Source organism: Camelus dromedarius, chromosome 4, assembly GCF_036321535.1.
Source record: "Camelus dromedarius isolate mCamDro1 chromosome 4, mCamDro1.pat, whole genome shotgun sequence".
Classification (NCBI taxonomy): Eukaryota; Metazoa; Chordata; class Mammalia; order Artiodactyla; family Camelidae; genus Camelus; species Camelus dromedarius.
Genome location: NC_087439.1, coordinates 92,618,954 through 92,644,024, shown reverse-complemented (window position 1 = coordinate 92,644,024; position 25,071 = coordinate 92,618,954). Strand labels below are relative to the sequence as shown.

The 25,071-nt window shown below is 36.9% G+C and overlaps 1 protein-coding gene across 5 annotated transcripts in view; it reads left to right on the top strand.

Moving 5' to 3' along the window:
• The window catches only part of USP40 (ubiquitin specific peptidase 40), a 76,525-nt gene that overhangs the window by 11,581 nt on the left and 39,873 nt on the right, over nt 1-25,071 (top strand). For 3 of the 5 annotated variants that reach the window (XR_838640.3, XM_010999020.3, XM_010999019.3), the window contains 10 exons: nt 600-743; nt 2,920-3,048; nt 8,714-8,806; nt 10,180-10,287; nt 15,863-16,163; nt 18,776-18,857; nt 20,357-20,528; nt 22,363-22,447; nt 23,453-23,523; nt 24,232-24,554. Coding sequence is in view for 4 of the 5 variants with exons in the window: in XM_010999020.3 (XP_010997322.2) it covers nt 600-743; nt 2,920-3,048; nt 8,714-8,806; nt 10,180-10,287; nt 15,863-16,163; nt 18,776-18,857; nt 20,357-20,528; nt 22,363-22,447; nt 23,453-23,523; nt 24,232-24,554 (1,508 nt within the window). In the remaining variant the exon portion in view is untranslated. Of the gene's footprint in view, nt 1-599; nt 744-2,318; nt 2,445-2,919; nt 3,049-3,996; nt 4,109-8,713; nt 8,807-10,179; nt 10,288-15,862; nt 16,164-18,775; nt 18,858-20,356; nt 20,529-22,362; nt 22,448-23,452; nt 23,524-24,231; nt 24,555-25,071 lie in introns of those variants that run through there. The other 2 variants (XM_031452443.2, XM_031452444.2) reach the window with 2 other exon arrangements.

The window sequence follows — 25,071 nt, the reverse complement described above, 5'->3', positions numbered from 1 at the left end:
CCTGCTTTTAAGAACAGTAACTGTAAAACCTCAATCGGTGGATCTCAACATTTGGGCAGTTAGAGCCCTCTTGAAAGTCTAATGAAAGCTCTGAGTCTTCTTCCCAGAAAAATCCATGTACACGTATAATTTTCATACATTTTCAATGGTTTGGATCCATCAAAACAGGTCCCTAGGTCCCAGGTAAAGTGCTCTGGTTCTTCGGTAAATAAGAACTGTGTCTGCCAAGTAAAGTGGAGACAGCGACCAAGGGGGAAGGAGAAAAGTCAGGACTCAGGCTGGAAACAAGCTCTGTTAGAAGGAGAGTGTCCAGTTATGATGCCCTCATCAGATAGCTTGGATTTTAAGGTAATCGACATTAAAACATAAAAATTGTAGATTTTTAGTTGTAAGCATAAATGAGTGATGTTACCTTTAGCCCCATAAAATAGATGAGTTTATATCAAGAGCTGTATCAACCATGGTGATTAGTTTATGTGACTAAAGTATGTATTTCTCTTAAAACTGTCATAGGTTGCTTTTTTATATCTTAAGAATCATTGTATATTCTTTTATATAATTCTGCTTATAAAAACCTTAAAAATTTTTTCTTTTGACAGTCGGCCAAATTGCGTAAGCTGCCTCCCTTTCTTACTGTTTCATTATTAAGATTTAATTTTGATTTTGTGAAGTGTGAGCGATACAAGGAAACTAGCTGTTACACGTTCCCTCTCCGGATCAATCTCAAGCCTTTTTGTGAACAGGTTTGGACTGCTTTATTTTGAAATTCTTTCTTTTTCCTGCTCCAGATTGAATCTTTTATTGACCTAATTTTCAGTTGCTTAGTGCAGAATCTCAAGCTTGGCACAGTTAACATTTTGAGTTGGATAGGATGTCCCACGTGTAGTAGGATGCTAACAGCATCCCTGGCCTCTGCCTACTAGATGACAGTAGCACTTCCTGCTCCTGCCCCGTGAAGACAAAAATGTCTTTGGACTTTGCCAAATGTCCATGTCTCCTGGGAGGAGGGAAGAGGGGTAAAATCACTCCTGGCTGAGACCCACTGGTTTATTATAGTCTTTTTGAATTCCCAAAGTATGGATTTGTTCCCAGTTCTTTTTATTAAATTCTTCTTGAAAAGTCTTTGAAATGAAAATTTAAGAACAGAATTAGCAATGACCCAGCATTAGGAAAAATTATTATTAATTGGCACATTGCTATTTGGATTTAGTTTATTTATTTTTAATTTAATTTAATTTAATTTTTTTGGATTTAGTTTACTTTAAATGCAGTAATGAATTACACATCTAGAAAGTGAACAAGAGATTGGAACGTCACTAGTGTAGAATCTGTAATCCTTGAGACATGGGGAAGAAAGTTTTAAAAACAAATGAATTGCATAATCAACCTGCTTTATAAGCTACTGAAAAGACTTTCTGTGTAATTGCTGCACATGCCCAGGTCAGAGTGATGAGACTGATGAATTTCTTGTTACAAAGCATTCTCTCCGTCTACATTTAATACCAGAACATTTATTAGATCACTGTTGAATTTCTATGTATGAAAGTAATCTTTTTTAAAATGTTCTTAAGTTTAGATGGGCCTTCCACTGCTTCAGGCATAATTACTGAGCTTTTTGGTATGGTTATTATATTAATTACCATTCAGAGATTCTAATGTGTTGGCCTTGAGCCTGTTACAGACACACGTAGAATAAACAGATTTTTCTGGAGTAAGTTGATACACTTTTCCCTCCTCCTGTTTACTGTCTGAAAAAAGATTTATTTTAGGGATAATTGAGTTAATTCTCTTTTTTTTCCCCCTAACTTTGTTGATTGTTGAGAAATAATTGACTTACAATGCTGTATAAGTTTAAGGTGTACAGCATGATGGCTTGGTTTACATATATTATGAAACCATTACCACAATAGGTTTAGTTAACATCCATCATCTCATATAGAAAAAATGTTATCCTTTTGTAAAAAGTAGTTTGTCACATGATTTTAACATATGTTGAAATAACAAAACTGAAAAAAGCAAAATATTGAGCACTTATCTAAGAAATTCACAATAATTTTACTTTTTGATTTCTGCGTTAATGAAAAAAAATGATCACTTTGCATCTTGGTTTACATCTCTCTCATCTTTTGCTTGAACCAGACATTTTTAAAAGGCTGCTTAAAAGTACAATATAGGAAAAGAAGTTCCTCAAATAATTGACCCCCTCAAGTAGCATTCATATGCAAAGTAATTATTTTTAATGCCATGTAGGTGTTCATTTGTTGGATCAGTTTTAATTACAGAGCACAATTAATTATAGAAAAGATTGATCATATAATTGATAAATCAGTAAAGAGCCTTTTCATTCTACTAAACTGTTTCTACCTAAAACAGGCTAGTATTCATAACTACTGAATTCCCGTTCATGCAGAGGACTGAAGTGTATGAGGGGTGATCGATAGTAGGTAAGGCCCTGACTTTGAGGCACATGACGATCTAGTTGAAATATAGGACAGATTCAGCTGCTGAAGTTCTACAGCCGCAGAATAGGTTTCCTACAAAGAGGATTTCCTCTCACTAAAACTCTCTGACACTGACTGATAGGATCATGTGTTTTGTTATCACATTAGCTTACATGATTTTGGCCGAAGTACATAACTCTAGCATCTTGTTTAGATAAATGTGTTTATGTTTAACTCAGAGGCAGAATTCGATTGGTGTAGGATGATTGGTATTAGATCAAAGGTAGATAATTTTCAGGCCAAGAATCAAGAATTCCAAAATTTAAGTGGATTATTCAGATTTGTGTTAATTTACCCAATAACAATAATAAAACTGAAATTTCTTAGTAATTACAGTAGTTGAAATTCTTTTCTCCCTTTGGTTAGGCATCTTCCTGTTTTATGTAAACTATATCACTGTTTATGTTCCTTCTTGTAGAGTGAATTAGATGACTTGGAATATATGTATGACCTCTTCTCAGTAATTATACACAAAGGTGGTTGCTACGGAGGACATTATCACGTGTATATTAAAGATGTTGATCATTTGGGAAACTGGCAGTTTCCAGTAAGTATAGAAATTAGTTTAAAAGTATCTTTGGAACTTTTTCCTTTTCTAGTCCTTTATTATTTTGGTAAGCCTAATCTTTTGCCATTCATCATGTATTCATTCACTTTGTAGGAAACTTAGAGGCACTGAAAGTTAATACAGATAGAAGTTTAAATTTTTTATTTCTAGACAATTTCACACTTACAGAAAAATAACCAGCATAGTACAAACACCTCCTGTGTACTCTTCACCTGGGTTCTCCAGTTGTTAACACTTTGCCACATTTGTGCAAGCACATCCTCTCTATACAGACACACACACACACAGAGTTAACATTATCATTATTAGTGCCGAACCAGTTGAAATTAAGTTGAGGACATTGGGCTCCTTTACCCCAAAATACTTCAGGGTTTATCTCCTGAGAACCAGGACGTTCTCTTACATAAGTGTAGATCAAAATCAAGAACTTTAACACTGACTTAACACTATATTATGGAATATGTGTTTTATATTTAGATTTAACCAGTTGTCTCTTCCATATCCTTTACAGCATTTTCTTCCTCACTGTAGTATCAAGTCCAAGATCATGCATTATATTTAGTTACATATGTCTTAAGTCTCCTGTAATCAATAACTAATCCTCAGCTTTTCTTTGTCTTTCATAGCACCAGCCAAAGATTTTCTTCCTATATTGGTTTCTGAAAGTTTCATAGTTTTGCCTTTTACATTTGAAACTTCAGCCTTCCTGGAATGGTTTACTATGAATGGTGTGAGATTGTTTTTCCACCTGGGTGCTTGGTTTCCCATTACCATTTATTGAATAGTCCATTTTTCCCGTGCCAATCTACAGTGCTGGTTCTGTTAGAAAGGAATATCTGTTCTTTTACATGTAAGTCCATTTGGGGCTCTCTATTATTTTTGTTGTTGTTGTTCTTTCTTTTTCCTATCCCTAGGCAATGCCATGTTGTTAATTTCTGTACCTTTGTACTAAGCCATGCCTGTGGACATTTCTGGAATCACCTTGTCAATATTCACACACACACGTAGTGGGGTTTTGAATCTACATGTGTAAAACAAGGTACATCTTTTTGATTTTTAGAGCTTCTTTAATGTCTTCTAAAAAAGTTTTATATTCTCTCTGGGAGCGAACTTGCAGGTGTTCTGAGGGAAGGCACTGACTGGGAATCTAGTTCCAATATATGCAGTGGGAAAAATGACTATATTACACACCAACCCCGAAGCCTCAAGCAGTTTTCTGAAATGTAACTAGAACACCAGTCTGTAAGTTACAACCCATCGTGTTAGGGTTAGAGTGCTTGATACACACCTGCCTGGCGTCAGACAGTTAACATTGTTACAAGTGAACAGTTGCTGCATGTGTAGTAACATGGCTTCTCTGGGCGCCACGTTCCCTTTGTTGACATGCAGTTTGCCTTTCAGGACCTCTGCGCAAGTTTCTGACGTTCTGTCAGTTGTACTTAGAATGTGCTCAGAGATACGTATGTTTTGTAAAGTTTGGATATTAAAAAAGCCTATCTGTTCTATTGGGAAAATGTTGGCCAGAGAGGTGCTCCGTGGGGCTATGTCTATACCGGGTGTTTGTGGACTGTTTGTGGCTGGTGTATTGAAGTGCAGTCATCTCCAGCGCATTGGTGTTTCATAACCAACCATCTTGCTGAACCCTCTTATGTTGTAGACATCTTTGGAAAAAGACAGTTTTGTTTCACCCTTTCCAATCCTTAACCTTCCATTTCTTTTATTTCTAGAGCTGGGTGTACCACTTTGGGATTGAGAAAGCCATGCAGGCATCACTCTCAGGTGCCCATGCTACATTTGCCACAACACTCGCTCATTGGGCACATTCCAGGCAGAGGAAGTGAAGCCCATCTCCTCCTCTGCTCTGACTCTGCCCTCCACGTTTCCATCCTTCGTTGCTGATCCTTATCCTGTTACCTTCCCTCACTCTGCTGACTGCTGGCTTACATTCCCAGGGCCCCACATAGTGAATCTTAGTTTCTAGGACAGCCGGCTGACTTTATTTCATTCTCTCTAAAGGATGAAGTTGAAGCCTTTCATTAGATTCTCACAGGAGCCAGTGAACAGGTCTAACAGATATTTATTATGTGGTTCATTTATCTTCCCTTTGCCTTGTCTGCTGTAGTTCTCGGTTCTCTCCTTCCAGTTATTCTTCCATCTGTTCTAGCCTTTTTCCCACTCATTGCCCTGACCCTCTTCAGTCTTGGAAAGTGCGCCCACCCTCCATGCCAGGGCAGCTTCCTCCGCAGGGGTGTGTCTCTGCTCTCCCCAGTGCCAGCTGCAGGGATGTCCTCAGTTTTGACACCTCAGCCGGTGTCAGATTTCAGGCACTTTTCTAGCTGATGGGATTTATCCTCGGTCTTCCAATGCATGAATAATTTATTTGCAGTTTCCTTTTTAAGTTTATCATTGAAATCATGCAGCGGTGGCTTCACACTCTGTGGTGAGGTCATGTGGCTCAGAAGTAATGATTCTGTCGTGTCTTCTTTTGGGTTTTGCTTCCTCGGACGTCTCTGAAATTTTGTGTTCATTTCTTCAGAAATGATTGGCAGTGTCAGGGTCTTCTCCTGGTTCTGCTAACGTGACTCGAGTGGGCCCACAGGCGTGCTTTTATTTGGTTTTGCTCTCTGCACAGCTTCTGTCCTTGAAGCTCTGGATCTGGAACAAGGTCTTCCTCAGGGCTTAAAGGACAATCAGAAGACTGCTTACTCACGGCCTCTATGAAGCATCCCATTTCGTTTTGCTTTTTCCATATTCTATTCTTCAACAGAATAGCTTTTGAATAGTGAAAAGAACACTAGCTTTTCATCTGTGTGGTGAAATGCATGGTGTTCAAATAATGGTAAGTGCTTTAAGAATTTCAACTTCAGTTGGTACACCTGCCAGACACTGCTTGTCTCTTTACTGAGAGATCTCTTATGCCTGGAGACAAACGATTCCAGATACTCTAATAATAGCCAGGTATTGTTCTTTCTGCTTGTAGTTTGGCAATTTTTTCTTGTCTCTCAATGAGTTGTTCCCTACTAGGTGCTGCCTGCAAGGAACAGCTTTCATCACCAACCTCACAGAATACTCCCTGGGTGAAAGCTGGCATTTCAGTCTCTCCCAGTCCATCTAGAAGATGGTCTTTTTCCTCTAGCATGGAAGTCACTCACTATGCAAAATGTGACTCTCCATCTGGCTATAAAGAGGAGCCTGATCCGTGCTTCTCTCTTCTGGGGGCCTTTTGCTTCACTGATGATGGACGTCACTTTGAACATCATCTTGCACATTTGAGGATGTGGGACAGAGAAGGCTTTACAACAGCTCCCAGTAGACAGCACTGGGACTGGTGCCCGCTGGACCAGCCTGTCCCTGCGAGGCCAAGGATGGACACCAGCAGAGTGCAGCGTCACATACTGGGCAACACCGGCCTGCCTCTCCCCTCCTACCATTTTAAAATCTCTTGTTCCTTAGTCATAATGTCTTTAAACATAGTAAACATACTATTTTGTTATTCTATGTCTGATAGTTGGCATTATCTGAAAACTTTTTGTGTGTCTGATTTGGATATCTGCTGTTTCTAGTTCCTGCAATTTTGTTACTTAACTGTGGGCTTGGTTGGCTGGTTTGTATTTTAAGAACACAGTTCATAGGAATAATCTGAATTTAAGGTACCTTCCTCTAAGAAAGATGTGTGATTGTCTCTACCGCATCCATGGGGTCACATCCAACCTCTCACACCTTTAAAATAAGATCTAGGCTTAATGATTTTAGAGCCACACAACGAGTGTGAATTTGGGCCACAAACCCACATGAGGACCTACTTGTGATTACAGACTGCTAGAGGGAATGTTTTTCTGTTTTAATCTAGTATCAAGGTCAAAGCAAGCCAGTTCCTCATTGCCTTTACTGTAGGGTGGATTTTTTAGTAGGTCATGCTTATATTGAGAGCATAGACCGTTCAGGTTTCTGGCTTTTTGCTTGAGTCTATCTTTGTGGTATAATGAAAAATACATATTTGGTCTTTGTCCCTGGTTCATGGCATAGAGATCCTTGAAGTTTCCTGAGTGATAGGCATGTCTTTCCTGTTCATAATGAAGCCCTTTCAACCGTACCTGAGTTGATGCTAATGAGGTTACTATAGCATGAGGGCTGGTCACCAGAGGAACCAACCACGTGATTAGAGGGTTGGAACTTTCAGCCCTGACCCCTGACCTGGGGAGTTGAGGTTGAGTTCCACGGACTGGAGGTTGAGTTTGGTCATCGAGGGCCAATGACTTAATCAACCGTGCCTGCTTAATAAACTTTGATAAAAACTCTGAAACAAGGAGACTAAGGGAGCTTCAGGGTTGGTGAACACATCCACGTGCAGGGATGGTGGCCATCCCAACTCCATGGCGACAGAGGCTTCTGCACATGGGATCCTTCCCAACCTTGCCTTGTATACCTTCATCTGGCTGTTCATGTGTACCCCTTGTTCTGAACTGTAGTCCTTAGTGTAACTTACACTAATAAGTCATGAGTTCTGTAAGCTGTTCCAGGAAATTAATCAAAGCTGAGGTGGGGGCTGTAGAATTTGTAATCAGCCAGGCAGAAGTGCAGGTGGCCTGGGAACAGCATTCGCAGCTGGTGTCAGAAGAGGGGGTAGTCTTGTGGGATTTAGCGATGTCAGTGTCAGAATTGACCGGAAGGACACCCAGGTGGTGTCAGAGAATTGGAGAATAGGTTGTCACTCAGCTCCCCACTTCAGATAGGTCTCTATGCTCTGTCTCCCAAGCCCTGCCCTGGATGAGCATCAGAGTGGAGGCTGTGTGTCAGCAAGATTGGGCAGCTGGAGGCCTCAGCGCTGGATTTCTTCCTTGGATTCCCATTTCACTTTTCTCTGAGGATTTTCCTGATGTTCTCTTGCTAGTCCAGCATGAATTTAAAAAGATATTTTTGTTTGTTGTGTTGTGTTTTACTTTATCCAGCATTTTTAGTAATTTTTTGGCAGGATGGTTGTATTTCATCTGCCATGTTCTTCTTCTATTTATTATTTTTGTCTTGGGTTAGTTGTTTAGATGTATCTGTATTTATGATTTTAAGCCAATTTCAAATGCTTTTGCAAGATGGCACATATGAAAAAAATCAATGAAAATATTTTATCAGGGGGATTTTGACATATTCCCAAGTAACTTCATAAAATGGGATGAAAACTTGGGTCATCAGGAAATAGAAGGGAGCGTTTAAGCTCAGCTTGCAGAGATGGATAGGATTTTATTAGGCCGGCACAAGTGAGGGAAGATAAATTGAGTGGAGACCAGAAAGTATTTTGAACTGAATGATGATGAAAATGCAACATACCAGAATTTGTAGGCTGCAACTCCAGTAGTGCTTAGTGGGGAAATGTTGGAACCCACCATGTGTATTGTGCTAGAAGCTTTGCTTAACGCACAATCCCAGTTTACAGATAATGCCAGAGAGAATAAGTAAGATGTCTAGGATTATTCAACCAAAGGTGAAATTCAAAGTCAGGCTGCCTGATTCCAAAACATACGCAAGTTACTGTGACGCTTGTATCATGACTTCTCCACCTTGAAATCTCCATGGTGCAAGCATTCTTGTCTTGTTAACTACCTTTTAAGCGATTAGTGATAGAAACTTTTTTTATTGTTTTCCTTCCTAGGAGGGAAAAAGTAACCTAGATGTGAATTTGAAAGATCAGAAAGAGGAAGCAATTGATGATCCATTGATGATTCTAAAAGCAATCTTACTACAGGTAAAGAGAGAGTGTATGTTTATATTTGTGTGCGTGTATATCAGATGTATGATTTAATTGGTAGAAGTGATATTGTTACTATTCATCATTTTTTGCCTGTGGGACATTATCTGTGTTTGTTTTTTCTTGACTGGAGACTTTCTGATTATAAAAGAAATGCATACTCATGGTAGAAATTTTGAGGGGGAAAAAACTAGAAAATATATAAAGAAAGTAAATTTAAATAAACCAAATGCATGGTCATTGTTAACATTGATATATATTCTTTGCATTGTTTTTTGTATGTTTATATGCATATATTGGGATTAGGTTACAGCTTTGGGGGGCATTATTATTTCATTTTAAATAGGATTGGGATTTACTTTACATATTGTTTTGGAATTTACTGTTTTCCCATATTATCTTTTTAATGTCTGTAGGATCTGAAGTTATGTCCCCTTTTTCATTCCCAGTATTGTTAATACCTCAAATATATGACTTTTAATGTTTGCTTAGTATCTCGATGTAAAGATGATGGTCTCTTTTCATTTATTCATTCATTAGTAAACAATTTGTTATAATTCCTTTCTAGGCACCTAGGCTGAGTGTTGCTGTAGGGTCACTGTGTTAATCTACTAGGGCTTCCATAACAAAATACCACATTTTCTCACTGTTCTGGAAGCTAGAAGTCCAGATCAGGGTGATGGCAGGTTTGGTTTCCTCTGAGGCCTCTCTCCTTGGCTTGCAGGTGGCTGCCTTCTGGCTGTGTCTTCATGTGACCTTTCCTCTGTGCACCTGCTTCCATGGTGTCCCCATGTATCCAAATTTCCTCTTCTTATAAGGACACCAGTCAGATTGGATTAGGGCCCACATTAAAGTCCTCATTTTAACTTAATCACTTGTAAAGGCCTTATCCAAATATAGTCACTTGAAATTTTGAAGGTTCAGGATTTAACATATGCATTTTCGTGGTGGGGGGACAAATTTCAGTCCATAACAGTCATTTCTTGCCCTCTTTTAGAACTTGTTTTTACTTAAAAACATTAAAGAGAAACATAGAAGAAACATTAGTGTTTTTTGCACTTAAATATTTCTTCTAAAAATTCCACATAATATCAGGAATTTATCACATCTCAGAATGCTCTTTGGATATTGCTCTTGAAATGTTTAACCTTTGCCACATGGAAAGTAACAGAATTCAACTTTTCTAAACTTAGGCTTAATCTGTATTTTAAAAAATCTTTTCTTTGAAATAATTGTGGTTAATCCACATACCTGTTTGCTATTAACGGGCATGTTAATTAGGTATGATCCTGTTGGTCCCTTTGGATTAAAAAGTGTTACAGTTATATCTCATCAGATTTTCTTAAGTGACTTTCTGGTTTTTTTGTAAGGAGGAGAGTAATCTAATTCCTGTTGATCAGCTGGGCCAGAAACTCTTGAAAAAGATAGGAATATCTTGGAACAAGAAGTACAGAAAACAGTACGGACCACTGCGAAAGGTAATGCGTGACATCCTTATAGGAAGTCTTGTTCCCAGGAAATTTTATTATGATCCTGGTAACATGAATTCCTTTGCAGAAGGAAATTTTAAATAGGTGAAAATATAACCAGTATTTTTGCTTAATGGTTAGAATTCAATTAAGTTACTTATTAAATATTATGTTATTAAGTGATTTATTGTAGAATCAAGAAATAAACAAAAAAGGATAGAGGAGGGGCTTTTAATCACAGTAGCAAAAAAATGTCACAAAGTTCATATCCTGAAGCTCATCATCCCACTTACAGAAACGTCTTCAGGTGTGCACCCAGATTTCACTGGCTCTTTTACACACAATTCTAGTCTACTTGGTGATCTGGTTTCCTAGGCTGTAAGATTAGGTGCAAAAAAAAACTGATACTGCTAGAAATAAGAGATAAAAAATTGACTGAAAACAAGCAGTTTTATTATTAGTAAATATTTTGAAACTATTTCTCATAGAAGCAAAGAGCTTATACATGGCAGTACATGTTCATCTTTTAATTAGATCACAGTTCATAAATGAAGTTAGCTTAATGACCCTGAGTTCATAAGACGGTCTTAGGTTTTCATTTAAAATTATTGGATCAATGTTTCAATATTTTACTTTTAAGTGTTTTATCAGTTGTGCAGGGTTTTGTTTTGCTTGTTTTTAAATATAAATACCTTTCAGAAGTTAGAAGAAGTTAGCTTTTATTCATAGTTGACTGATAGTTTTATCTTGAATAGAGGTTGGATTTTTATCAAATGCTGATTGTTTCCATTTATTGATATGTTCACATCACTTTTCTCTTTTATGGTATTAATGTGAATTCTGTTGACTGACCTTTCTAATGTTAAAGCAAATCTTACACTTCTAGGATAAACTACACTTAGTCATTATATATTTTAATGTATTGCTGTGTTCATTTGGTTCATATTTTGTTAAGGATTTTGTGTCTGTTGTGAGAGATATCGGTCTTTAATTTCCCTTTTTTTGTAATATCTCTGTCGGATTTTAATATCAGGGTTATGCAGCACTCATAAAACAGTGGGAAATACTTCCTTTTTTATATTCTTGGAAAGAATTTCTCTAAGATTATTCTTTCTTAAATGTTTAGTGAAGCTATTTAGACCTGGAATTTTTTTATAATAAGGTTTTTAAATTATAGTTTTAATTTCTTTGTAGACTTATTTAGATTTTCTATAATAGCTTCTTGCACTAATTTAACTGTAGCTAAATTTGACATGTTATCATTGTCATGCAATTCAAAATATTATGTAAATTTCCTTCTGATTCTTTTTTTTTTTTTTGACCTGTGAGTTTTTGGAGGGGCATTGCTTAATTTCCAAGTATTTGGGGTAATTCCTAGTTATCTTTTTGTTATACGTATAAATTGGTGTCTAATTAATTCCATTGTACTCTGAAAACATGCTCTCTTTGATTTCAGTTCTTTTGAATTTATTGAGACTTGTTTCATGCCTCAGAGTATGTATTGTCCATCTTGCTGAATGTTTTCTATTCACCAGAAAAGTTAATTTTCTGCAGTTGTTGGGTATTGTGTTTCATGAGTGTCAGCTAGGTCAAATTGGTTAATAGCATCCTTTATTTCTTCTCTTTTCTTACTAATTTTTCTGTCTTTTTGTATCAATTAAAGAGAGAGTAGTTTTTAAGTCTCTAACTATAATTGTGGATTTGTCCTTTCCTTTTTTCACTCTTGACTGTTTTGCTTCGTGTATCTGGAAGCTGTATTATTAGGTGCATACACATTTTGCATTGTTATGGCCTCCCAACATGAAATACCCCTCCTTTATCTCTGCTAATAGTCCTTGCCTTGAAATCTGTCTTTTCTAGAATTAATGTAACATACAAGCTTTCTTATACAAGTATGTCTCTTGCAAAGAGTGAAGTTCTGTTTATTTTGGAAAATTGTGATTTTTAAGTAATTTATTCTTGTTAAGTGTCAAATTTGTTAGCACAAAGGGATTTGAAATATTACCATATTATCCTTTTAATGTCTGTAGGACCTGAAATTATCTACCCTATTTAATTTCTAATACTGGTAATATATGCTTTTTAGCTTTCTTTTTCATCAGTCTTGCCTTAGGGCTTACCAAGATTATTAAATTTTTCAAAAAACAACTTTGCATTTGTTGTTTTTATCTATTGTTCATCTGTTTTCTATCAAATGATAGGATTTGACAGTCTTTTCCTTTTAATTAGAATGTTAATAAGTCCATTTGTTTTTAATATATTAATTGATATAGTTGAGTTTGAATTTGTCATCTAGCTATTTGTTTTTTATTTGCCTCTTCTGTTTTTTGTTCCTTTTTTCTGTCTTTCTTGCCTTTTGGATTAATCAAGTAATTTTTAATGTTTCATTTTTTTGTCTCCTCGGTTGACTTTTTAGCTATATTTCTTTGTTTTACTTTTTTACTCTATGGATTACACTATACATAAATTAATATTATAAATTATAAACCAATAGTATACCAGTTCATGTACAGGCTAAGATATATACAATTGTATAATTCCATTTCCCTGTACTCTTCCTTCTGTGCTGTTGTCTTATATTCTACCATTATATGTAAATTCACGATGTGTACCTATTTATTTTAAACACTTAAGTGACTTTTAAAGAAATTAATGAAAAATCGTGTTTTATCCATTCTGTTTTCATTGTTCTTTTTTGCACGCCCAGGTTTGCATCTAACATCATTTCCCTTCAACCTAGTGAACTTCCTTTAACATTTCTTGGGAGTCTAGAACTGCTAGCAAAAATACTCTCAGCTTTTGTCTGAAGTTTTTTTTTTGCTTTCATTTTTTGATGGTGTTTTTGCTGAACACAGAATACTAAGTTGATACTTTTTAATATTTTTCTTTCCCCATCATTTTCAAGATGTTATTCTATTATGTTTTGACTTTTATTTTGGCTAAGTCAGTGTCATTTAAATGTAATGTCTGTTTTCTCCATCTACTTCTAAGATCTTTCTTTTATCTTTGGTTTGTAGCAGTTTAACAATAATGGGTCTCAGTATGGTGTTCTTTGTGTTTATTTGCTTTATATGTGCTAAGGTTTTTTTTTTGTTTGTTTTGTTTTTTTGTTTTTTAATCTGTGGCTTGTCTTTCCTCAGTTTTGGCCATTATGTTATCAATTTGTTTTTCTACTCCATTCTCTCTCTCTTCTCCTTCAAAAACTACAATTGCATATATATTAGACCATTCAATATTTTCTCCTAGATCTTATATATTCTAGAGGGAGATTCTTTTTTTCCTTTCTTTCTTCTTCTCTTCTTCAATTTGGATAATTTCCATTGATCCATCTTCATGTTCAATGATTCTTTCTCTGCTATATCCAGTCTTCTGTTAAGCCCAGCCAGTTAACCTCTGCTGAAATTCCCCATCTGAACCTAGTCTATCCATCCTTTCCTATAAATTAACATATTTTAATAGCTGTTTGCTATTATAACATCTGGATTATTTCGGGATCTGTTTCTATTAACTTTTTTTCTCTTGTGAATTGACTATCTCATCTCTTGGTTATACTCACATTGTCCTATTTCTTTGCACATCATATACTCTTATATTGCCTACTGGACATTGTGGATGATGTGTTGTGGAGACTGTGGATTATGTTATTGTTTCTAAAGAGTTTTGCATTGTATTCTAACAGGCTTTTAAATGATTTTGAGGCACCTTGATCCTATGAGAGCTTTTTGGGCTTTGGTTGGGTGGGTCTGTTGCAGTTTTGCTGTTAGTCCTAGGGAGTAGCTCTTAGTCCTGGGGCCTGCGTGGTCCTCCCTCTCAAGGCAGAGGTTAGCAAACATGGTCAATCTATGGCTGCTGCCTTTTTTTGTACATCCCTCAGCTAAGAACTGTCTTTACATTTTTCAACAGTTTTTTTTTTTTAAGTTATAGATACTTACATAATGTGTTCAAGTTTGCCTCTTATCCCATAAAGCCTAAAATATTTACTATCTGACCCTTTACAGAAGAATTTGTCAACCGCTGACCTAAGACCTGGCCCTTCTAGGATTTCAGTGCAAAGCCTGAGGTGTTTGTTATATGCGTCTCATTAACAGGACTTCAATTCCATGCTCTTTCTACCCAGCAGCAGGGCGCTAAAATCTCTGCTCCGATCTTGAGTCTCCCACCTTGCTTTCTGCTGGTTTCTTGCTGTCCGTGTACTTTTCAAGAGTCAGCCAAGGATTTGAGGGGGATTTGATGTGGATTCGGGCTCCTTTATGGGATTTTCTCTTTCACTTCCTGGCTGCTCTGGCTTTCTCAAATTCTGTTTCCTCAGTCCAGTAAGACTCCTGCTCTTTGCTTGAATTCTGTTCTGCCGTGCTCTGCTGCAAACTGGGAAGTGGTGGATTCATGTAAAACTCACCTATCTTGCTTCCCTTTTTTTGAAGGATTATGTCCCCTCTACTTTAGGTCTGCTTTTGGTTACTCTCCAAACAGTTGTTTTCATTATTTTACCTGAAGTTCATAATTTTTAACCAGTACGACGAGTTCTCTGCCATTTCTGGGACTAGACTACACTGAAGTTTGAGGCTTAAAAGAGTTAATTCTCCACTATCAAACAAAAAATTCACTATACAGAAAGTTCATTACTCAGAGGTTTCAAATTGTTGATATTTTATTGTACTTAAAACAAATTAGCTACTAAACTATATTACCATCTGTTATAGTCAGTGTTCACAATATTGCCTTTGGGTCATGTGTCCTATACCCATCTGTTTGATTAGAGAGTTGGCATTTCTACAGATTTTTTTCTTTCTAGGAGAAAAATGAGAAAATCACCTTTCCATATCGATTGGTGAGCTAATGAATGTTACATATACCTCCGAAGTGATGTTCTGTATAAAGTAGTTTGTGCTGAGAGAAAAGGAGGAGATGCGAGGCCACCTCGAGCTGGGAGAATAAGAGGAGAGTAGGGCAGAGGGTAGAAAGGTGGGAGAGGCAATGCGGAGAGAAGTTTTCTTCTTCCTAATCCTTTAGCCAGGAGAACTTGAGAACTAGTCTTTGGGATTATGACTTAAGCCTTTCTATGTTTTGATTTCCTGAGCTAGCCTGTCGGCTCCCAGGACAGACAACATTTAATTTAGTTAATTGAAGCTTACAATCATGACTTTATCCCAACAGAATTTCTCTGAGTCAGTAGTTTGAAATTACCTTCTGTTGTGCTTCACTGTGTAATTGCCTTTGTTTTGTGCTTTGTTTGTTTGGATTGCTTTAAACATTTCAGAAGTGTTTGTTCTATCTAATCTGTTTCAGTACAGGACTTTTGAAAAGCAACATTATTGAGATACAGTTTAAATATTTTTAAGATTATGTCATGGCAGCTTTCTCCCTTGATGTAACTGTTAGGCTGTTTTACAGACAGCACTCTGGTTTTTATTAAATGTTTTATTATGGCCCAAATGGATTTTTTTTTTCCTCTTAGCTGGCCAGGCTAAAAATAAAGGTGAAGTTAAAATATCTAATTACAGAAAGGAAGATAAAGTTTTTTTTAATCATGTCTAATTTAAAAAAAAAATTATTAACCTGGTGTTTGTTCTTTATTTCTGTGTAGTTCTTACAGCTTCATTCTCAGATATTTCTGCTCAGTTCAGATGAAAGTACAGTTCGTCTATTGAAGGACTATTCTCTCCAGGCTGAGTCTGATTTCCAGAGGAATGATCAGCAAGTTTTCAAGACACTTACTTCAAAATCCCCAGGATTAAATGATAGACCCTCGTGTCCCCACTGGTTTGATATAAATGATTCCAAAGTCCAGCCAATCAAAGAAAAGGCCATTGAACAGCAATTTCAGGGTAAAGAAAGTGCCTACATGTTGTTTTATCGGAAATCCCAGTTGCAGAGACCCCCTGAAGGTATGGAAAGATAAATGTTCCTATTTGTTCACTTTGATGAGCTTAGAAGATAAATATTGAATACTATTTGAAATTTTACCCTTTTAGAAGAAGGCTTACTCTTAGAACATTTTAAAATATTTTCAAGCTAATAATAAGAAATATACCAAAAGAAATTTAACAATCTGTCATTTTGTAGAGATTATTTATTTCTGTTTTTTCCCCTCTAATAATATGAGGCCATAGTTTGATTTTCAGAATTGCATTTTCTTGGTTCATATCATGATTTCTTGTTGTGGGGACAGACTTGCTTGCCCTCTGCTCAGGCTGGGCTCTGTCATTTGGCCATGTGTTGCCTTTGAGTTTTCTGTGGCCTTGGACTCGTTTTCATGTGTTCCTTTTTATTTTCCTTTCCCTCAAGGTAGTAAGTCTGAGCAATTGAAATACCTCTGAAGCCCTCTTTGCTGAATCTTCTAAGAGATCTCATACCATGAAGGTTAAACACTGAGACCCACAATGATAAATTTTTGAATTGAAGCTGCTGACATGAATCAGTCTGTAAGACTTTTTGATCACTTCCCAAAATCTACGCATGCAAGAGCGAAAAACCCTAACTAGGAAAGCTCTTTAGATTGATACATATGTCTACTATTAGAGATGAGGATACTGTTCTTAGAGAATGAGAACAGTGATCATTTTTATAAGAATAAGAATAAAGCAGAATTTGCATATGAATCAAAGGAAATTAACTCTCTGAATCTGAAACAATTGCATAACTATCCTGTTAACCAGGAAGGGCTTTGTTTTTTTTCTGAGTGGGAGAAAAAATATATATGTAATGGTTCTGATAAAAAAATTGGGGAGCTGAATTCACAGTTAACAGAAATATATATCAGTTTCTACAGGTGAAGTATCGTCTCTTTCACTGAGTTGAACTTTAGCACATACTTAATTAGAATATGTGCTAAATGGCGGTTTTCCAGTTAGCTGAAGAATTAAATATAGGTCCAACCAAAATCTTGATGGACTTTTTTGGAAAATAAAGGGATAGAAGTTGGCAAAACAACTCTACAATTCACCTGGAGAGGTAAATTAATGAAAATTGGAGGGACTACTCAAGGAAAATTTACTCTATCAGTAAAAATAATTGCTATAGCAAATAAGACAGTGTAGTACTAATGCAAAGAGGTGGACAGATTATTGAGCAATAAGCCCAGAAATTGACCTAAGTATTTTTAAGATGTTAATCCATGAAAGGGTAGCTTTTCAGGTAAATAGGGGAAAAATGAATTACTCAGTAAATATAACTGGAAAGTTGGTAGTTGCTAATCACTTGAATTAGGAATTAGTAAATCAAGTGATTATATTTATCACTTGAATGAAATTATTGTTCCTTTAATGTTTATGTTAAAAAGGAGCCTTAAAATGTATAAAATATAAATATTTTAATGCTCTTAAGGTAGAGAAGACTTTTCTGAGCTTTAAAGCAGGAAAAAAACATTTAAGGGAAAGTGATACAAATCTTAAACAATACCAAAAGGCAAATGGCTAATGGAAAACAGCAAAATATATAACAAATTTATTTCCCCATCTGTGGGGTGCTCTTACACACACTGTGTTCTGTGTATGCTCAGTGGTAAATTGAGAAAAGGACATAAATAATTCATGTACAAAAGAAGAAATAAGAACAATCAATAAACTGCAAAAAAAAAATTCCACCTAGTCCACAATCAAAAAATGTGAATTATAACAGCAGTGAGAGATGACTTTTTTCCTACCAAATCAAATATTTCTATTAATCTAGTTCTCAACAGTTGGCATTTTACAGCTGGTAGGTATGTAAGGTAATACAACCAGTTTGGTTGCATATATTTAAAAACCTGAAACCAGTAATTCTATTTCTACAAATTTGTCTTGAAATAATCAGAGCTGTGTACAAGTATGTTCAAAGCTGTTTGTAATGCCCATAATTTTATAATAGTGACTAACTGAAAGTCACCTAAATGTCTAACAGAAAAAGATTGATTTGATTAATTATGCTATTTATAGAACGGACTACTATGCAGTCATTTAAAGCTTTGGAAGAATACTCGCAATATATGAAACAACAAAGCAAACTACAAATTTGTTTAATATAATCCTAGTAGCTTTAAATAAGGTTGGTGTGTGTGTGTGTGTGTGTGTATGTACACATACGTGCAACACACTGTGTAGGAATAGAAAAAAGACCGGAAGTATATGTATCACACTTCAGCAGTATCTCCTAGGAGTGGAATTACAGGTAATACATACTTATTTTAAATTTTAAAAAATCATCTCCAGAATTTTTACAGTGACCAATTATTACATTTTTTATCAGGAAGAAAACAGCAGCTGTTCTTTTTTAAAAGTATATTTAAAAAGAATTGAAGAAATAGAATTCTTCTAGCTTGGCTTAAAGAACTGTGTACCTTTTATTTGTTCTAATGTTTTCAATTTTCAGGTGGGAAAACTGAGATCCAGAGAAAATTCATATTCACACAGCTAGTAGAAGCTTTCCTACCTCCCAGCACAGTCCTTTCTGGTTTTCAGTGCTACCTTCAGCAATCAGATTTTATTAGGCAGCACAAGTTAACGAAAAGTTTTGTTCACAGCTCGCGCTAACCCAAGATACAAGGTTCCATGTCATTTACTGAATGAAATGGATGCAGCCAACATTGAACTACAAATAAAAAGGTAATTTAAACTTACTTTTTAGGGTTTGAATGGTTTTTCTGGAAAACAAGGATCTAATTTAGGTCTTAAGTATTCGGTAATGAAAATTAAAAAGGAAAAAGTCAACTAGTTAATGCCAGTGTCTTTTTATCAGCCACTGAATTTTTACAGTCAGAGTATCTTTTACTTTGAAATTTCCCTTACCTTTGAGAGGGGATGAAATAATGACACTTAAATGCCATTGCTTGGTAGAGATTGAAGTCTGGGAAAACAGGAGACATCTGGGAGCACGTAGTTGTGCTGCATGGGTTTCATCCTGGCCTGTCAGGTTATTCCTTCGGCAAAAGAGAGCCTAATATGAAAGTCATCCCGTGTGTAAGTAGTTGTGGAGAACTGTCATGTGAGGTGGGCAGCAGGAAGGAAATGTGGGTTCTACAGGCTGTTCGGCATAATGTCAGTCTTGGGCAAACACCTATCATGGGTTATTAAAGGGCTGGTTGTGAGAACTTGATGATCTCAACATTCTCTTTTGAGATCTAACCTCGGACCCAAAAGAACTGGTTCTTTATTTGCTCTCTGGGTTGGTGGGACACTGGATTAGGGATGAATGTACCCATGGTCTCCTTGTGGACCCCAGGGGCTGGTTACATACATTTTTATTACTGATTTGAAGCTGAGGGGGGAAAAAGCAGGTAGATTGAGTGGCAAATCAAGATCAAAGGAGACCTCAACAAAAATCAAGACACAAAATATACAAAACAGAGTAAAATATCTTAGGTGAGAAAAATAACTAACCTGCATGGGTGTTGTGGACTCACAGTTGACATTAAAAAACAAAAACCAAAAACAAACAAGAAAAACAACCTATGGGGTTTTAGTTAGCCAGCACTAAGCCTTTTAATAGGGTCATCAGAAAGCATGCTGCCTTTGGCCACATGCGCAGAAACGTGTCACAGGTGCCTAAGGTGATGAGAGCCCCGTCCATCTCCATCGGTCAGCTGCCTGCAGTGGCTTTGGAACTTGCTTCACAGCAGCTGGGTGGGTTCAGAGACCACCGCCAGCGCAGAGCTGCTGCTGAGGACACTTGACCTGGAGAGAGTAGACTCGCGAGGTCGTGGGATGGACTTCAAATAGTTGCTGGGAGGGTCTGTGGGGTCCGTTGGAAGTAAGGAGAAAATAGAAGTTTGTAAATCCAGCACTTGGCACAATTACAGGAGCGTGCTTTTAGCATTTTGTTCATAATTATAATCTCAGGATTGGAAGATTTCAAGTGTCAGTATTTGTTCAGAGTAACTTTGCAGTGTGCATTAAAACCATTTTCCTAGGAATTCATGGTGGTGGAGCTGTTAATTGAGAAGCCACAGTGAGTCATTTTGGAGCATGGAAGAGAAGGATGTTCATTATAATTACTTAGGGGGAGTGGAGAACTTATTTATATTGTAAATCAAATATTTTGGTTTGAGATGAAAGTGTCTGTTATAGAAACATTGCATTCATGTGTTTTTTATGCCTCTTTAAAGGGCAGAGTGTGATTCTACAAACAATAATTTTGAGTTGCATCTCCACCTCGGGCCCCATTATCGTTTCTTCAATGGGGCCCTGCACCCAGTAGTGTCTCAGACAGAAAGCGTGTGGGATTTGACCTTTGATAAAAGAAAAACGTTAGGAGATCTTCGACAGTCAATATTTCAGGTAATTTGGCCTCATTTCCTCTTAATTTAGACATTATAGTCAATCTTAAGCTGGAGTCTCCTTTTCAGAAATCCTATTTAGGACACGTCTATTTATTTTTCAAAGCTGCTTAGGAAAGTCCCACATCTGCCACTTCTATAGAAGGATGGCCCAAATGTTCCCCCCTTACTTGTAAGTCTTACACAGAGGCTTTTCTACACAGTCAAGACTCACACTGTCCTGCCAGCATGTTTTCAGGGGAGACTCAAGCCTGGTATATTTAGTTTTGGGGCAAGAAATAGTATACGATTGTCCCTTTGGGGAAAAATTAATCAAAGAATTTTTTTTTAAGAAGTAAAAAGATAAAGAGAATTATGTTGTATAAAACCAAGAGCTGCTAAACAAATAAAAGCAGCTAACTCTTCTGCCTCTCAGTACGGAACAGCATTTATTAGTAAGATGCCCAGGTGAAGGAAAATGTCTGCTGGTCTGTAGTAAAACCAAAAATTGCTGTAACCAGTCTCCAAACAATTTATCCAGTTGTGTTTTAATGACAACAGTGCTCTATTTTACTTACAGTGCTTTCATATAAATTGTATCATTTGATTCTTTAACCTCATGAGGCCCTGCTAACCCCATTTTAAAGATGAAGAAATTGTGATTTAAAGAGATGTATCTAGTGGCTTGCCCAGGGTCAGACATGTAGTCAGCAGTAGGACTCCAGCCCTGGACCACCTAGTCTTTCTTTGCTTTTAGTGATTCTTCACGCCACACTACTTCCTGATCAAGGAAAAGGAAGATAGAAAATGTAAGCTTTTCTTTTCCTCTAGAAATAAGTGCATTTTCTGAAAAAACTGTGTCAGTTACCAGAATTATTAGCATTCTTTTGATTTTCCTCCTATACTAAGAAAAGCAGGCCAATTTCTTCTTTAGTTGATTTGAATGATAGTTAAATGTTGGATCAGTATTAGGATTTCTAAAATTGTCTAATATTTCTACACTTCTCCATTGAAGGTTTATTTCTGAGCCAGTCCTGGCAGTGCTGATAAAGGTGGACTTGGAGGTTTGACCCTGTATGGGGTGACATTTCAAGTAGAAAAGACTTTATTCAACTGCATAAGTTCTAGATTCACTCCAGTCTGCTCTTTGGTGTTTTAAGTGCGATCTCTGTTACCTTAGAATTAAGGCACCGGGGAGAGGCTGTGAGGTTGACACAGTTAAGTAATCATGTGTGAGTATGAGATTTCTTTTCAGAACTATCTTGTAATACTGTGGAGAGAGACTGAACAGGACTGACCTTTATGGGTGATGTTTTGGGCACAGTCCCCAGAGTCTTGGATCTAGAAATTTAAAAAACAAATCCCTGAGAATCTATTAAATAAACTAGTAATGCCACTTTTTAAATTTACAGTGGGAGACATTCTGTTCAAGAAGCAAGGATATTTGTCAATGCTAGAGTCAGAGCTGCTTTTCCCTAAACAGGACTGATTAAAGACATAATTTTTGCTCTTTTGGACAAGAATTCCTGGGCTGGCACGCTGGTCGGTTTAGCTTGATGAAAGTGGTTTTCCCCTAAATTAAGTAGAGTTGCTCACGTGGTCGCTGTGCTCTTTGTGTATGCCGGGATTCTTCAGCCACTAATGGGTATCAGATTAACCATCTTTGGATTTGACTAATTTAACAATGAAAGATGTCTTTCCACATTTTTGGTGCTGGGTGGGGATTGTCGTATTCACTTGCCTGCTCCCTGTGTCAGCTACATAAGTAAACTGGCGCAGTGCTCTTTTTATTTAACCTGGGAGAGGGATCTGTATGTTACTTTTCATTGTTCTCTTCTTTCATTCATATTCTGCAGCTGTTAGAATTTTGGGAAGGAGATATGGTTCTTAGTGTTGCAAAGTTTGTACCAGCAGGACTTCACATTTACCAGACACTTGATGGTAAGATAAATATTAAAACAGCAACTTATTTTGTATATTTATATTTTTGTGGGGCTCATCTGTGATTTTCTACTCCTGGCCAGTCTTTCCCCCTACCTGCTACTGTTCTTAGCTATGTAGGTTATCATCACATTGATTTTCAAACAAATAATTTATCCAGTTTATAATGTCTTCAGTAATATGTAACATGTGAAATTTTGCTAACATGGTAATGTTTTATATTTTCTGAAATTAAGGCCACTTCTCTACCTAAACAAATTTTTTTGAAAGGCTTTGGAAATCTTTTTTATATTACCAGGTTTTTGAACAAAATGGTTTGAAACCATTTGAATCTTCATTACTATGGCTTGGTTTTGTTTTTTTTTTTTTACCCGACTCTCAGTTTCAGATTTTGTAGCAAAACAAACAAAAGTACTTCAAGAGCTTAAAAGTATTTCCTTTGAATAACAGCAAAGCAATAATAGCAGTAGCAACAGTAACTTTTATCTTGGACTTCATGGCACCAAATGCCAAGATAAGTGTTTTAGGTAAGTTATTTGCTTTTCACAAAATTCTTTTATCCCCATTTCATTAATGAGAAAACTGAGGCATAAAGACTTGAAGTCCACAAGGATGTACAGCTGATTAGTGGTGGAGTGAGAACCATGTGACATGTAAGCCTTGGCCCTGATCACAAGGTCAACTACAGTTGACCTTTTACATTAACTCTTCATTCCTGCCATCATGCCCACGAAGCTTATGTAGCTACATGGGGAAATGCTTACAGGAAATGAAAATCACACACACACACACACACACACACACACAATGGAAGAGTGTGATGGAAGGAATAAAGATAAAAATAATATAAAATAATATCAATATTACAAGCAGAATTATTGCTTTTTTCTGAATTTTCCTTAGAATTCTTTTTCAAACAGGTGTTGAAGTGCCTCGGCACTTTGTTTAGTTAAAGTGGTTTTGATGATCATGAGAATGGTTTCACTGGTAATCTCATCTTCCTAGGAGATGACCTGATGCTGTGTGAAGTTGACATTGCTGACGGGGAAGACATCTTTGTGTGGAACGGGGTGGAGGTAAGCAAGTGTTGAAGTGATAACCATGTTCATGATAGTTTTGAATTTTTTTTAAGTTATTGTGATAAAATGTTATTCAGCATATGTAACAGCACTTAAGATATTATAAACCTGTTGAAATGTCCAATAAATTTTAGGTACAGTGTTGATTATATGTTAAGGAGCTATTTATAGAGCACCTCCACAGTGCCAGGCTGTGTGTCAGATGCTGCACGCAAAGGTAAATAACCAGTCTGTGTCCTTCACGCTGGCACTGCTGTGAGTCATAGCATTGCTCTGAGGTGAGTGCTGCAGGAGGGTCTGGACATACTCTCGGTGGGGACTCAGAGGGGGCCACTATCCTGAGTTAGGTAGTGATGGAGGGGACTTAAGGGAGCAGAGTGAATTTTCTGAGTCAAAAAAGGGGCGAGGAGCATCTCACTCAGTGGACTGTCCTTGGTCCATCTCATATTTACCACTGCTGAGGACTCATACATCTCTGTCTCCACTTTCAGATTTCTCTCCTAAAAAGTAAAAGATGGCTAAGAAAAAGCTTCAAAAGAAAAATCTAAAGTTGTTCTCCTGCTACTTGAAAGACAATTGGGGAAAGTTTATCTCACTTGAAAAAAAATAAGAATTGTTCTACAAGAGTCTTTTACCATGTTATTATGCTGACTTAAGTTTGGCAAATTTGAACTGTGCGTACTAGTGGTTGACTTGATGTTGTAGGTTGGCGGAATCCAGATTCCAACTGGTGGTGACTGTGAACCTCTGCTTCTGAATGTTCTTTCTCTCACTCCGAGCGGTGAGGGAGGAGAGTGTCAGCAGTTGATAGAATCTCCACGTGTCTTTCCATCCAATGCACAATTAGGCACGGTATTCAGTGCCCTTGCAATCCCAGAAGGAGTCGTCGTCCTAATCAGCAATACTGAATCTATAGGTGAAGAGAGTTGGACCACCGTTCCCAAGGAAGACTTGAAGAAGACATTCAGAGAACAAGGTCTCAGAAACGGAAGCTCAATTTTAATTCAGGATTCTAGTAGTGATAACAGGTAACATGCTAAAAAGAGAATTCTTTTTTCAGTTATTTTAATTGCAGTGCTATTTGTTAGAACTCTGAAGCTTTATATTAATAATGATAAGTTAAATGCTTCTTTTTATTTCAAGACATTGTGTTTGATACATTGTAGATAGGAATGTTCTTTGTTAGGCAACCTGGAGAAGAATGATACTGTGTAAAATGTAATGTGAGTTTTTTGAAGGGGAGGTCAATGTGGTAGCTGAATAATGCAGGTGTGGGCTACACAGAGTCTAGATTAGTTGGCTGTAAAGCAGAATCCTATCAGATGAATTCTGATTAGTACTTGTTATAAAACTGAGGGCATGTTGTCACAAAGAAATTTCCTGAAGTTTTTCACGAGGAGAGTAGTACAGTCCCAGCTAAGTTTGTCTGGCTGTTCTGTCCCAGGACCTCATGAGGCAATTCAGCTTTTCGTTATAACCATGCTCGTGATGCTTCAGGTCCTCCCAGTGGCCCTACCTAGGCTGTTACATGGGGACTCACGCCCT